Here is a 15151-nt window from a genome sequence, read left to right on the forward strand (position 1 = left end):
ACTGAACACTCCAAACAGCACTTTTCTCCTCTGCCTTCCTCAATGCACTGTGAGCGTCTAAAGACGAGAGCTATCTGCTACAGGGACTTCGCTCCGACTCCTCCCAAGTTGCCAAGTCCAAGACAAGAGCGCTGTTTATGTTTGAAAACCTAGGGGTTCAGTCCCGAGAGGTCCTAACTGAACTAGGCGGTCTCAAGCCCCGCCCCTGCAGACACAGAGCAGGCCCCCCGCCCCTCTTCGCCCATTGGCCCATTCAATTCACGCCGGGCACCAATGGGCGGAGGCGGCGGTCGCGCAGTCTAAGGCCGAGCCCAGTGCGTAGTGGGGCAGTGTGCGGCCGCTCCGGCTTGACGGAGACTGTGGCGGTAGAGCTCGAGACGCGTCCCCCTGCCCGGAGCTGCGATGAGCACCCCAGCCGTGCCCCAGGACCTGCAGCTGCCCCCGAGTCAGAGGGCCCAGTCCGCGTTCAGAGGTGAGGGCCGCGGTGCCGGGAGCGGCCGCCGCGGCCGCGGGGGGATGGCTCGGGCACGGCCATCAGGGCCTTGGGTTCGCAGACCAGTTTCCGCCCAGTTCGGTTGTGCGATAAGTCTGGACAGGGTTTGTGAAATGGACAATCGGAGTGGTACCCGCTCCGTGGTGTTAGTGTGCGGGTTGAACGCGTCGCGTGCGGTCGCGACCCACTGGCGGCGGCGACGGGCTTCGATGAGAGGATCCGTTTAGCCGGGGGGTGGGGTGGGGTGGGGTCGGGGGAGTGTGCGGGGCTCCGGCAGGGACCCGCGTTGGGGACCCGGGCCCGCGGAGGCGAGGCCGCGTCAGTGCTGGAAGCTGACTGCGCCTGCGCAGGGCGCTCCCGCCTCCTGAGTCGGGAGTTAATTTCTGGAGGGACGGGAGTGTTCAACTGATGCTTCAGATTTAACACATGTCGCCTTCGACTTTATAGAAATCTAGGGTTAGCTGCGTCTTCAGAAATAATAGATATTTCTTGTCCTACACGTGGGAAAACAGGAAAGAAATTCGCACCCAATTCTGGTAAATTAGAACTTGGAGTCTGGTGTCTCTACCATTTAGCTTCTTAAAACTTGGCTTTCAGGAGCTGTATGTTGAAAATGATGTTCTCCAGACTTTTCACTTTCAGACAGTAGAGAATGTGATTCTTGTACAGAGTTGTTATGGGGACCAGTTATAGTAACAGTCATTTCAAAATGTGATTATTTCTCAAAGGCAGTACTGAACTGGGAAATTTTCTGTTATACATAAGATGTAATCTCAAGCAGAACATTTTTCGAAGTTAAATCTTCGTTTAGTCAGTATTTTATTTGATGTTGTTATTGCAGCTGATGTTGACCTGTAGCTCATTTGTTATTTAGAGCAAAGAAGACAAAAACTCAAGGAGCATCTGTTAAAAAGAAAAACTTTTTTTGCATACAAACAGGAAAATCAGATATTATCCAGGTGAGTCAAATTTTTTTCACTTCACATCTGTCAAATTATATCAGAGCTATCCAGTAAAGATGTAATGTGAGCCACACATGTAATTTAAAATTTTCTAGTAGCCCCATTTTTAAAGTTTTGTTTTTAAAGATGAAATGAATTTTAATACATTTTATTTAATCCAGTATTTTAATTTGTATTTCTTTATATTAGGTACTCTACTTATTGATATATTTTGTGTTGATGAATGCTTCATACCCTTCTCCAGGGTGGAAAATACTCAGATTCTGCTATGTTTAGGAGATAGAGCTGGCAGGACTTGGTGATGGATTAGATATGGGATGTAAAAGAAAAAATAGAGTTGAAGATGATCCTTAATGTTCCAGGGTAAAGGAGGCTAAAGAGATATGACAACTAAATTCAATACCTGACCCTTATACTGTATTTAATAGTGGAAAGGGAAATGCTATAAAGGACATTATCAGGTCCGTTTTCAACTATGAACAATAGATTAAAATGGTTAAGGTAAATTTATGAATTTGATAACTGTTCTGTGGTTATGTAAGAAAATTCCTATTTTTAGGAAATAAACATTTAAGTATTTAAGGGTAAAGAGGCATCATGTATGTAACTTAACTTGAAAGGTTCAGATAAAAAGTTGTGTATACTCCACACATAGACATGTTCAGAAAGAGTGCAAATGATAATGCAAATGGGATAAAATGTTAACAATAGGCAAATCTGGATAAAGAGTTTGAATTATTTATAATTTTGCAACTTTATATAAGTTTGGCATTGTTTCCAAATAAAAATTATTTTTTAATTTTTTTACTCTACATTAATTAGTTGCTTTTCTTTAGAATAAACATTTTCTTTCACAAATCCCAATTTTTTGTTTAAGACAAAAGATGATCCTAGACTTTTGATTTGAATAACTGAGTGGATAGCGATACCATATATTGAGATGGGAAGCCTGAGGGAGGAGTGGGAGAATGGGGAGTTCTGTTCTGACTATGTTAAGTCTGAGGCAGCAATAAGACATCTAAGTGGAGATGCCAAATAGCGATGTGTCTGAAGTTCAGGGGTGAGAATGGGACTACAGATATAAACTTGGGAGTTGTCAGTGTGTAGATGGTATTTCTTTAAAACCTTGGGGTGGAATGAGATTACTAGAGAGAAAGCAAAGAGAACATTAATTCACATAAGACAGTGACTCTCAACTACTTATTTAAATAAGGAATCCAACTGGGTCGTGGGGTTTAGAGTACTCTTATACACAATGGGAAGAAAAGAACATTCTGAACTCAACTATACAGAAATCAAATTTTGCTGACTCTAAAATGTACATTTTGTTCACATTTTTACGTCTCTGAACTTGAAATCTGCCTTAGAATCCAAGGCATATCCAACTGACCCTTTTTTTTCCCTTCGTTGGAATACAAAATCACTTGCTAAGAGATTCTCACAGCCTGTACTAACCTATACTGTAGCCTGTACTAGCCTATATCTATAAAAAGGGAGTTTAAGTTTAATTCTTGAAGAAGCTTTTGCTTTGTATATACATATATTCTAAATGCAATGCTATTTAGAAACTAAAATCCACATGATTAATAAATTAAGTTGTGAGTGTGTGTGGAAATTTTTGAATTTCTTTTGGGAGAACTATTTATGAAAATTTTTTTTCAATGTAAGTCTGGTACTAAGTACTTAAAACTAACCAAAGAAAATGTTGCTTAATAAAGATTTTTGAAGACTTGTTTGAATGACTGGAGAATGGTTTAGAATGAGATTGTGGGGGGAGGGTATTAAGGCTTGTAAGAAAATACCTTTAAATTCCTCAGCCGTCTTGTTTACACTATTAAATCACCCTATAATAAAGAAGAGTTTTGCTTAGGACAAATCTCAGCTCAGTTCTTGCCTCAGTTTAAAACAGCAAAGTCAGATAATTGTTATATCCTCCCATACCTCCCCCAGAAAAGGAAACTTCCTTGGTATGGACTTTTTTTTTTTTTTTTTAAGTGATAGAGACCAGAGAGCGAGGATATCTGAAGGCCAGATCCAAGAAGAGACAAAAGTTCTGGAACTTAAGGCAAAAATGGTAAGATACGGAATAGCCCTCCTAAATGTTCCCTTTCCCCTCATTCCTAAAGAAGGTTTTTTCCTAAACTCTTTCTGAAAGATTTGTCTTTAACTAATTTGTCTTTAACTCTTCTAGACTGATAAAGAGAATGTCGGTAGACCTACTGGGATCAAGAATAGTATAACAATGGAAAAAAACTGTATTCCTTTAAAACCTTGTAATGAATTAACCAATTCAACTACAGCAGTTGATACACCTAATTTTGAGGATAATAATCAAACTCTGCCATTGTTACCAATTAAAGATGACCCCCAAAGTCAACATATGACGTTAAGCCAAGCATTTCACCTTAAAAACAACAGTAAAAAGAAACAAATGACTACAGAAAAACCAAAGCAAGATGCGAACATGCCCAAGAAACCTGTGCTTGGATCTTATCGTGGCCAAATTGTTCAGTCTAAGATTAATTCCTTTAGAAAACCTCTACAAGTCAAAGATGAGAGTTCTGCAGCAACGAAGAAACTTTCAGCTACTGTCTCGAAAGCCACAAAGTCTCAGCCTGTACACGCCAGCAGTGTAACAGTGAAAAGTGATAGAGCCTCACATATGACGACTGCCGCTAAATTTGTGAGCACTACATCTCAGAGCAGCCAACTTGTGCGACCTTCTGTTAGAAGTCACCACAGTAATAACCAGAACGCCATGAAACAAGGCATCAGCAGGATGTCTGCCAGTGTTACAGTTAGGAAAGGGCCTCGAGAGAAAGAATTATTACAGTTAAATACGGTTTCATCTATTATCAAAACCAGTTCTTCTCAGGACATAAAAAGAAATAAGACACTATCAAGAAGCATGACATCTGAAATGGTAGCCAGGCCTGCTTCGTCTTCTAATACTAAACTGATAGAAAAGTCAAAAAGCATTGACCAGCGCAGACATACCATGGTGAAAGCAGCTATTGATAGTAGATGGACTCAGCCCAGAGAAACTGCGGAGGAGAGAAAGTAAGTAGATGTAGTTTTGTTAGCTTCATTTTTAGTAGGGTACCATTTGTGAATTTGGCTTATCATTTCCTTGAATATATTAGAGCTTTTTGTACATGGATTCTCTTCAGTCATGTGCAGATCAATTTAAGCAAATTTATGTCGTGGAACAGTATGTCCTAAGTTATTGTGCTTGAGTATGTTTAATTAGGTTGTTTTATGTAATCTAAGTTAAAATACTTAATAAAATTGAGAAATATTTTATAACCTCTCCATTTAAAAATGCATTCCTGGGGTCTTTGTGAGCATATCATTAACATTGATAGGTTCTGTATTTCTTTTTCTTCAAGCTGGTGAACTATGTATATGCCACCAGTGTAGAATTACTTAAAGACCTGAAATATTTTTTTAACTTTCACTGTATTTGACAGAAATCTGTTATCAGTATCACAGTAATGTTTATATGCTGCTTCTAACTGTAGGGCTCGTCTGAGTGAGTGGAAAGCTGGCAAAGGAAGAGTAATGAAAAGGCCTCCGAGCTCAGTGGTTACCCAGCCTGAGCCCGAAGCACAAAATGAAAAGCCAGTTGGATCCTTCTGGACTACCATGGCAGAAGAAGACGAACAGCGAGTGTTTACTGAAAAAGTGAACAAGACATTTTCTGAATGCCTAAACCTGATTAATGAGGTAGAGTCTTTTTCTTTATTTGTGTAGTAGTTTATAGTTTGCAAATTAACCTTCATCAACATTATCTCATTAAATTATACTGTCACTCTTTTTTGACCAATTAATGTGTCAGCAGTGTTATGGAGACTTACTGTTAATTGTGAGATTGTTTCTCTTTAGCCTTAAATGGACTACATTCTCACTGAGTTCATATAAATATATCAAATGGATACTTAGATTTTTTTCAGTTGAGTTGTAAATATTGTATTCCTCTAAGATGTTACCATAGAGTGGGCTGGGGGTGGATATTCACTCTGATACTTTTGTTTTTACATTCATTCAGTATATTTACAATTTTTTTTCAACTTATTCCCATACTTTATCAAAGACTAGCAACACAAATTATTATCACAGATTAAATTTAACTAAAATAGTTGCAAGCAAAATCCCATTAATCTAAACCAATATCATCATGGCCTTGAACTGTAGCATTTTACGATTTGGACCAGAATTCCTATGTGTATGGTAATCAACTTCAGAGTGTTTTTTTTTTATTTCCTGACTTCTCCTAATTTTTAAAAAAATATATACGTGTAGGGCTTCCCTGGTGGCGCAGTGGTTGAGAGTCCGCCTGCCGATGCAGGGGACACGGGTTGGTGCCCCGGTCCGGGAAGATCCCACATGCCACGAAGCGGCTGGGCCCGTAAGCCATGGCCGCTGAGCCTGTGCGTCCGGAGCCTGTGCTCCGCAACGGGAGAGGCCACAACAGTGAGAGGCCCGCATACCGCAAAAAAAAAAAAAAAAAAAGAAAAAAAAATATATATATATACATGTATATTTTAATATGTATAAGAATCATCTTAATATATTGTTTAACTGTCACTTATAGTTGTGAATTTCTTTTTATACATCTTTATTGGAGTATAATTGCTTCACAATGTTGTGTTAGTTTCTGCCGTACAACAAAGTGAATCAGCTGTACGCACACACATATCCCCATATCCCCTCCTTCTTGAGCCTCCCTCCCACCCTCTCTATCCCACCCCTCTAGGTGGTCACAAAGCATCGAGCTGATCTCCCCGTCACTCACTAGTATCTAAGATCCATAGCAAGACTGAACATATAGAGTGTGATTTCAAACCTTTCTCTAGTCTTCATGAGCATCTTTCAACTTTTTGTGGTTCTGACAACCAGTGGAAATTATAGTCAGGGAAACTGATTCTCTTCTTATTTCTGCTCTGCTGGGGTTTTTTATTGATACTATGGAATTTTTCTGCCCTGCTACTTAACTATATATAGCTCTTAATTATGTAAACCATTACAGATTCATTTTAATCTTACTATCAAAACTTTTTGACAAAGATAATTGAAGAAGAAACTTGCAAGCTATTCTCATAAGCATTTGGTAAATGCAAAAATTCTAAATAAAGTATTAACAAATAGAATCTCATAAAGAGGATAAACATCAAGATCAAGTAGAGTTTTAGTCATTTTTTTACTAATATTTTTCTCAACTAGTATTTCTTTTTTCTTCTCTCTCTGACTTTTGACTGATACGCTTCTTGCTAGCCATTCAGAACAAGTCTGGAGTAAGGAGTATAATGGTGAATATTTTATGAATAATTTTCTACCAACCTTTTCTCTCTTTATCACTGACCTTGATTACAGTAAGTTTACTTAATTGTTCATAGTTTGTAGGCTAAATGACATCACTCACTTTATTTCTTGCTATTTTAGGGATGTCCAAAAGAAGAAGTATTGGTTACACTAAATGACCTGATTAAAAATATTCCAGATGCCAAAAAACTTGTTAAATATTGGATATGCCTTGCACGTGTTGAACCACTTACGAGTCCTATTGAAAATATTATCGCAATCTATGAGAAGGCCATTCTGGCAGGAGCTCAGGTGAGATTAAAACTTACTGGTCTTTATTATTACAGTGTAAATAATTCAGAATTATCTTGGAACACATCACCGCATAACTTGATAAAATTGTGGTTATATATGTGGCAGTGATGAACGTTTAAAGGCCACAAGGATTGCATATTATAAAGGCTGTTTCTCAACCTTCTAAAACTTGCTCATGTACTAGGGATAATCAGACCTTAGAAAATGGATATAAGCTGAAATGTGTATTTCATGAAACGTGCTGTGAGAAATATTTTAGCACAGCATGTCGTTTTGCACATTCTCTAGTTGAGAAATCTACTGGGAAACTGAATTTTCAATATTAAAATGTATTTATTGACTAGAAAGCAAATGGAATTAAATTAACTTTTAAAATGTTAGTAAGTTCTGATGGCTTTGTGAGAGAATTCTTTCACTTTAGGAGTATATCTTTACGGACTCACATTTATATGCCATATGTTTGGTCCAGAAAATGGCAATAAACTAATATCTCTGACATTATTACCACCATAGTGGTTTGATATTATACCTGTCACCTCTTCCTTGTGTGCTGCTACCAGAAAAACCCTGGGTATAGAAAAAAATGGTATCTTGAGGTTTTTTTGATTTGATTGGTTTGACATTTTGATTGGTTTGATTTGTGAATCAATGACATTTGATTGACATTTGATTGGTTTTGTTGTCTTTATGGTCAGATATTCCTAAAATGTATTTCCTTCTGACCAAGTTTCTCGGAAACGCATTCTTGGAAATTGTTTACAAAGAGAGTTTTTTAAAAAACTTTTTTAGCCTTTTCTTAAGAAAGGTCTCTATCCTTTAGTATCAGCAAAACCAGCAAATGCTATTTGATGTTTCACCTGAATCAAAAATCAAATATTCAGCAGATATTCTCTCTATGGCTATTATGTGTAAAACACTTTGCTGAAGGGTAATTGTATTTCACCGAATCTCACCTGGAAGAGAATGTTAGGTCCCTACTACATTGAACCAGAAGGGACGTTACTTACAGCAGCTTGTGACAGTATAGCTAGGATGCAAAACTAGAGCCAGGTGTTCACAGAGAAAGCAGTAAAGAGAAAGATGTGAGACCAGAGCATAAATTGGAAAACAGGGATCAAAATTAGCCAAGAAAATTAAAAGCCAGATGGGTGAGTAGTTCAGGACTAAGTTCTAGAATTAAGAATATGAGCTTGAGCTTCTCTTTCGTATAATATTTTGAATATATTGCATTAGCAGGCATCGTGGTTCAAAGGAACATAGTAAGTACTTATAATATGTGACATATAATGGATGCTTTACTAAACTGTTGAATTTTTTTTTTTTTTTTTTTTGCGGTACGCGGGCCTCTCACTGCTGTGGCCTCTCCCGTTGCGGAGCACAGGCTCCGGACGCGCAGGCTCAGCGGTCATGGCTCACGGGCCCAGCCGCTCCGCGGCATGTGGGATCTTCCCGGATTGGGGCACGAACCTGTGTCCCCTGCATGAGCAGGCGGACTCTCAACCACTGCACCACCAGGGAAGCCCCAAACTGTTGAATTTTTGAATAAATGAAATGTTAGGCTGATCAACCTTGAACTCTTCAGAAATGCATTTAATAGCATGTGAAACAAAAATATAACCATGGACTTGGATGTAGGGGAAAAGGAATAAACTAATATAAATTTAGAGAAACTTAATATAATCAGCTCTTTGATAGATATTAATAGTCTTAATTTGCTATTTGTTCATTCATTTTGTCCCTATCAGGTAAGCAGTAATATTTACCATAGGCTGAAGAAAAATTATGGGGAAATTTTTTAAACTGATGAAATTCTGTCCCTTAAGTTCATTTTTATTGGAAAAGACAGTCATATTTTTAATTGGAGTGGCAAAATAAGTGTTCTGAGAAAAATGGTCCAAGAATCATTGCTTTGTTATAAAATATGAAATTTAATCACTGGTTTTAATATTTTCAACTTGGACAACCTTAGTTAATGTCTGAGAATATAAAACTTATATGGGTCTGCTTTCTTCATTAAAAAAAATTAAGCCTATTGAAGAGATGCGACATGCAATTGTTGACATTCTTACAATGAAGAGTCAAGAAAAAGTTAAATTTGGTAAGTTAGTTTCTTTTGTTTTCTTCAAGTGAATTGTGATTTAATTAAATTTCTTTGCTGAATTATTTTTCTTTTATCTTTTTAAACTTTTTAAATATTTAAGTTGTTTCTTTCCTCATACTTCTGTTGACATACCTCTGAAATTCTTTGGCTTTACGTAGTATAAATAATTTTTAATTAGGAGGTCTGGTTTGAAACCCAAATTTGTTATCATGTGTCTGTGAAAGTTACCTTACCTTTCTAGGCTTTAATTTCCTGTCTTAAAAATGAGGCAGTTTGACTAGATGATCTATAAGACGTTTTGGTTCAACAGAGAATATTTCTGTTTATGTTTGCTGTTATTATGCCCCAGTGGAACATACAGATGTATATGCTCTGATCTTACTGGCTATATTTAATAAAGGAGCTTAAGAGGGAATGGTCAGGGAGACAGGAGGAAAAACCAGGAAAGACTAGTATACCACAAACCAAAGGAGCAGAAAGGTTTAAGAATAGCCTAACCTACTGAAATGGGTGAAGGGCGTCAAAAGATACAAATTACCAGTTATAAAATAAATAAGTCCTGGGCATACAAAGTACAGCATGGTGACTGTAGATAGTAACACTGTATTGCATATTTGAAAGTTGCTGAGAGAGTAGATCTTAAAAGTCCTCATCACAAGAAAAAAAATGTGTGTAACTATGTATGGGGAGAGATGGTTTCATTTCACAATATGTTCTGGTCATCATTTCATGATACATACAAATATCAAATCATGTTGTACACTTGAAACTAATACAATGTTGTATGTCATTTATACCTCAATTAAAAAAAATTTTTTTAAGTATAACCTAATCCTGTGTCTTTGTGCTAAAGACAGCAAAGTAGAAATAAGAATTTTATAGAACCTTCTTCCTCATAATTCTCACTGGCTCTAAAGATATTTAGAAAGAGAAAACCAGTATTTAAACCTGGTTCAGTTATTCTACCTTTTTTTTCCTTAATAGAATTATACTAGTTAGTGGAATCTTTCCAGCTGGTAGAATATTTATCTTTAGATGGAAAAAGAAATGCTGTCCATAAACTCTTGGCTTTCGAAATATATAATTATAAATTCTAGGTATAAAATCCATTTTACAAATTAAAATTATTTGTAAACAGCAAGAAAACATCTTTGGGAAGTATAAGACAAATAATAAGAGAGAGAAGCACCACTTGGGTATCTCTCAGATTCCTTAATCTCAGAAATCCAAACTTGACTACATCACTTTTCCCTAAACCTTTTCCTTAGTTTGGTTCCCTATCTCAGTGACCGACACTGTCGAGTTCTCCAAGCCAGAAATCTTGGGGTTATATTTCACTCCTTCCCTCTTTTCCCACTTTCCCACCCCTGTTTCCTAGCCAATCAAATTCAGTTTAACTTCCTAGGCATCTCTTAAAATCCATCCACTTCTCTCCATCCTTACTCTCATTACTATAGTCACAATCACTGACAGCTCTTACGTGGACTACAACAATGGTTTCCTTACTTAGGTTCCTGCTTCTCTACTCTGCCTCCAATCTGTTCTCAAGACTGCAACCAAAATGCCCCATCATGTATCTGCTTAGATTCCTGATCCCAGCCTCTCTTGTCACACCCTCTCCTACACATCCCTGATTGCTTTCTTTACTTTTTTTTTATTTCCTAGAAGGGGCTGTACTATCTCTCTTGCCTCTGGGTCTCTCCAAGCCAGTCTTCTACTTTTAACCTAATTCGTACCACAGTTCACCTGTCACTTCCTTGAGGTAGCCTTCCCTGATGTCCACCTTTCCTCTCAACCCAACTAGATGAAATGCCCTGTTTTGTGCTCGCTGGTTTTCTCTGTGCAGTATTTTATGCACTTGATTGCTTGTTTGTCTTGTCTTTCAAGCTCTAAACTCTGTTGTCAAGGACTGGGTCTGATCTTCCTCGCCACTGCAGCCCCAGTACTACTGCAAAAATATTTGTTGAATTAATGAATCGATATTCCCTCTCTCCTTCCTTCAACTTATCCTCACTAAACCACATTCACTTTATCATGTAACTGAAATCATCACTTAGTAAAAATCTCTATCAATTTAAAAAAAGGAAAAAACCTAATAATTTCCTAATAATCAAATCTAAAGGTCTTTTCAGCTCAGTGGATTTACCAGGATGTCTCACAAGTATTTCACATCTAACATGTTTTATTTGGAATGCCTTGTCTTCCCTCGCTGCTTCCTCATACCACCATCTCTTCCTCCCAAAAAAGAAAAAAAAAAGGAAAAATCCTCCTTTGTCATTAAAGACTCTGAAGCAAGAAATTTTAGAAGGAATGCACACATCCACACTCATTCAGACCTTCATATGCGTTAATTTGTTAAGTCCTGACTCAGGAATAACACTAAACTTGGGCCCTTCCTTCCCACTGTCCACCTCTACCACCTTGCTCAGGCTGTGGTAACAGCTTTGTTTTCTTACCATCACAGATCATTACCTTTTTTTTTTTTTTTTTTGGTTGTGCTACACAGCATATGGGATCTTAGTTCCCCGACTAGGGATCAAACCCGTGCCCCTGCAGTGGAAGCACGGAGTCTTAACTGCTGGACCACCAGGGAAGTCCCACATATCATTACCTGCCATTCTAAACCGTTCTGTATAGTGACCAAATCTAATTATATCTGTCTCTCCAGTGAATTTTTTTGTTTGTTTGTGGTACGCGGGCCATTCACTGCTGTGGCCTCTCCCGTTGCAGAGCACAGGCTCCGGACACGCAGGCTCAGCGGCCATGGCTTACAGGCCCAGCCGCTCCGCGGCATGTGGGATCTTCCCGGACCAGGGCACGAACCCGTGTCCCCCGCATCGGCAGGCGGACTCTCAACCACTGCGCCACCACGGAAGCCCTCCAGTGAATTTTTTTAACTAAAACTTCCTACCTGTCTGAACTCATCACCTCCTTCCCACATCTGCACCTTGCTCCTCACCCTATGTTCTAAGCACACTGGCCCTTTAATATTGTCTTAATGGATCATTTTCTTTTAAGCTTCATATCGAAATTGTCTTCCTTTGTCTTGTACTCATTTTTCAAGACCCTGCCAATCAAACCAATCAAATGACATTTCACAAATGTCATTTGTGAAGCCTTCCCTTGCCATCTCCCTGTCCCTCAAGCAAACTCAGTTATTTCTTTTTATGGGTTCCCATAACCTTTTGTTTTTACCTCAATTCAAGCATTTTCCTCATTTTATAATTATTTTAAAGCATGTCTGTTCCACAGAATGTGAACTTTTTAAAGGATGGGGATGATTTCCTTCTTATATTTGTATCTATAATCCCTGACACATAGGAGATAGTAAATATTTGTTAAATAATTGTTAGCAGTATTTGCTTAGAAAAACTAATGGTTAGGAGATGGCTGTTTGGTTCTTTTATTTTGAAAATCTGGCCAACTGTAAATAACTTTGTCTTCTGATTTTGTTCTTTAAATTTGACCAGAAGCTTAATCTATAAATCTGTTTCTATAGGAGAAAATACTGAGGAGGCTTGTGCGACCAAGGAACAAATCCAAGAAGCCACCATTGACGATACAAGTGTTAATCTGGGGTCAGAAAAACCGGAAATAGAAAATAAGCATCCTAGAAATGTGGTATTTCAAGGTTGTGAAAAAGAGCAAGATGACAAAACAAAAGACCCAACCAGTGATGTTAAAACCCCCAATACAGAAACTAGGGCGGGTTGCTTAATTAAATATAATGTGTCTACTACTCCATACTTGCAAAGGTAAACTTTTAAAATGTAATGTTCTCTGATTTGTTTTTATGCTTAGGATCATGCATGTGGTATTTTAAAATGTTTAAGAGAGCTTCCGATTAGAACTATTTGTTAATAGAAAGGTTTGAAACAAAATGTGATTGGAACATTTCACCTTTTAAATACTGTATTTGCTTTGCTTTTCCCTAAATATTGCCATTTTAAAAAAGAAAAACTTTTACATTTTTACTTTTATCTCTGTGTTATTAATAGCAGTGGGTTTTGGAATTGAGCGATTAGCCAATTCTATAGATATTCATGTATCTACTCTGTACAAGTTGTAACAACAGGGAAATGAGTAAGTTCCTTACTTATTTCAGGACCTCTTTCTGTAGGACAAGCAGTGACATGGTTGTAACATACAAGTTATAGTATGATAAATAGCATAAAAGTGTGAAGTGAAAATTTAACGTGTTTTTTAACTCTGGAATAATTTTGTGGTTTTTTTAGTGTGAAAAAGAAGATGCAGTTTGATGAAACAAATTCTGCATTTAAAGAGCTCAAGTTTCTCACACCAGTTAGACGATCTCGACGTCTTCAAGAGAAGACTTCAAAATTGCCAGATATGTTAAAAGACCATTTTCCCTGTGTGTCTTCACTGGAGCAGTTAACAGAGTTGGGAAGTGAAACTGACGCTTTTGTGTGCCGCCCCAATGCAGCCCTATGCCGCTTGTACTCGGAGACTGACACGACAGAAGAGAAGTGAAGCTCTGATCGGAGGTTGTATTATTTCGAGGGTGTTTGGTTGGTTGGTTTGTTGTGGCTTTTCATGTCCCTTAGGTCAAGAGTCGCCAAGTACCTAAGTATTCACGGCAGTCAGTGCTCCTACTAATGTCCACTCTATAGCAGGTGTTGCCTCCTGTGCGTCGGAAAGCTAATCCTACCTTGTCGATCTCAATAGACTGACTTTTCCTCTAAGACAGGTAAATTTTGTGAAGACAAGATTTAGCTTGCTTTCTCACCCAATTCTAGTAGCCCAGACTGCTGTGGTCTCCTGTGTCCCTGGGACTCTGCCCCTGGTTCTTCACTGTCACTCTCCAGCAATGCCAGTGAGTCTGCATCTGTGGTCTCTTGGCCTCTTTTTTCTTGTAGCCAAGGTCCCCGAGAGGGATAGTTAACTAAATACTCCATTTCTAAGAGAAGATACTTTGTTGGAAGAAAGAAAATGTGCCAAACCTAGTGGGCATTCAGAACTTTAAATCTGAGTTCCTTTCCTTAACTTGACTATCCAAAATGTTAAAAATTTTAACTTCCATCACTTCTTTTGATATAGTTTATAGACTAATAGAAGGCAGTTAGAGAAGGAATATATAATATTTCATAAATGTCATCCTAGTTTAGGTAGTATTTCTAAAATAACTAATACTTAAAATTGATTTCTTCCTTGTAATATAAAAACATCATGTCTCCTAAAACATTATAGTCATACACAGTAAGTAGGTCTCTGCTCCCCACACATAAATACCACCAGTAAAATTGTTTTGTAAGTCTCTGAACTAATACTTAAATAGCATACATCCTTCACCAACTCTACAGTTTCAAGTAAGGATTTAGTCATTGTAAAAGGTTAGATAGTTTTAAAACTGTGTAATATGAATGTGGTTGAAAATCACATACTTATTCTTATTTATGTTCATTAATTCCATTTGTATAATAGTGCCAGTCTTTGTTCTATTTATTGTCTTATGTTCTAGAGAGTAGGATTTTTATTCCTTTTAAGCTGTGTACCTAGTATGTATACAATAAATGAAAACAGCTATATAACGATATTGCAATGACATTTCTTTCAACAAATATAAAATGCAATTTAACCAGGGGGAATAAATTTGAACCTTGCCTTTGAAATACATTATAGTGGGATTGGACTTTAGGTTTTTCAACACTTAAAATAAGTGTGTGCTTAATGGTGTATTTCCTTTTGAAAAATTATCAATCTACTTATCTAAAAATTAAAAAACTGATTCTTTAGTTTTTTTTCATCCTTTGTATGAATGATGCAAAATATGCCATTCTGAAATAAACTTCAAGCTGGCATATACTCTCAGCTTTGTAATATCCATACCATATGTTTCATTAGGCCATATAACATAGCTTGAAATATCTCAGTGAAAGAGGGCTTGAGATAAACTGTTCTGTTTGGACAGGTTTCATACAGTGTTGTTGTTTTTTTTTCCTCTTCAACTGAGGGAAAATC

The 15151-nt window shown here is 37.6% G+C and overlaps 1 protein-coding gene across 2 annotated transcripts; it reads left to right on the forward strand.

Annotated features, from left to right (window-relative positions):
- The first annotated feature begins 352 nt into the window (after positions 1 to 352).
- CKAP2 (cytoskeleton associated protein 2) lies at positions 353 to 14679 on the forward strand. 2 transcript variants are annotated; one of them, XM_082859385.1, is made up of 9 exons: positions 353 to 472; positions 1368 to 1452; positions 3451 to 3529; positions 3647 to 4515; positions 4977 to 5181; positions 6898 to 7068; positions 9100 to 9169; positions 12672 to 12927; positions 13408 to 14679. In XM_082859385.1, exons 1-9 carry the CDS (start codon positions 403 to 405, stop codon positions 13661 to 13663), a joined length of 2061 nt encoding a protein of 686 aa, XP_082715511.1. In that variant the 5' UTR covers positions 353 to 402; the 3' UTR covers positions 13664 to 14679. The 2 variants fall into 2 exon arrangements, with proteins under 2 accessions (XP_082715511.1, XP_082715512.1); XM_082859386.1 differs by lacking the exons at positions 12672 to 12927; positions 13408 to 14679 and adding an exon at positions 11903 to 12074.
- The last annotated feature ends 472 nt before the right edge of the window (positions 14680 to 15151 follow it).

Source organism: Leucopleurus acutus (genome assembly GCF_964270905.1).
Source record: "Leucopleurus acutus genome assembly, chromosome: 18".
Lineage (NCBI taxonomy): Eukaryota > Metazoa > Chordata > Mammalia > Artiodactyla > Delphinidae > Leucopleurus > Leucopleurus acutus.

What these genes read in the sequence shown, in the direction of transcription:
- CKAP2 (XM_082859385.1), top strand. Translation starts at nt 403, where the DNA reads ATGAGCACCCCAGCCGTGCCCCAGGACCTGCAGCTGCCCCCGAGTCAG. An exon ending in GAAAATCAGATATTATCCAG is followed by an intron (nt 1,453 to 3,450) that starts GTGAGTCAAATT and finishes TTTTTTTTTAAG; the next exon opens with TGATAGAGACCAGAGAGCGA. An exon ending in GAAACTGCGGAGGAGAGAAA is followed by an intron (nt 4,516 to 4,976) that starts GTAAGTAGATGT and finishes TTCTAACTGTAG; the next exon opens with GGCTCGTCTGAGTGAGTGGA.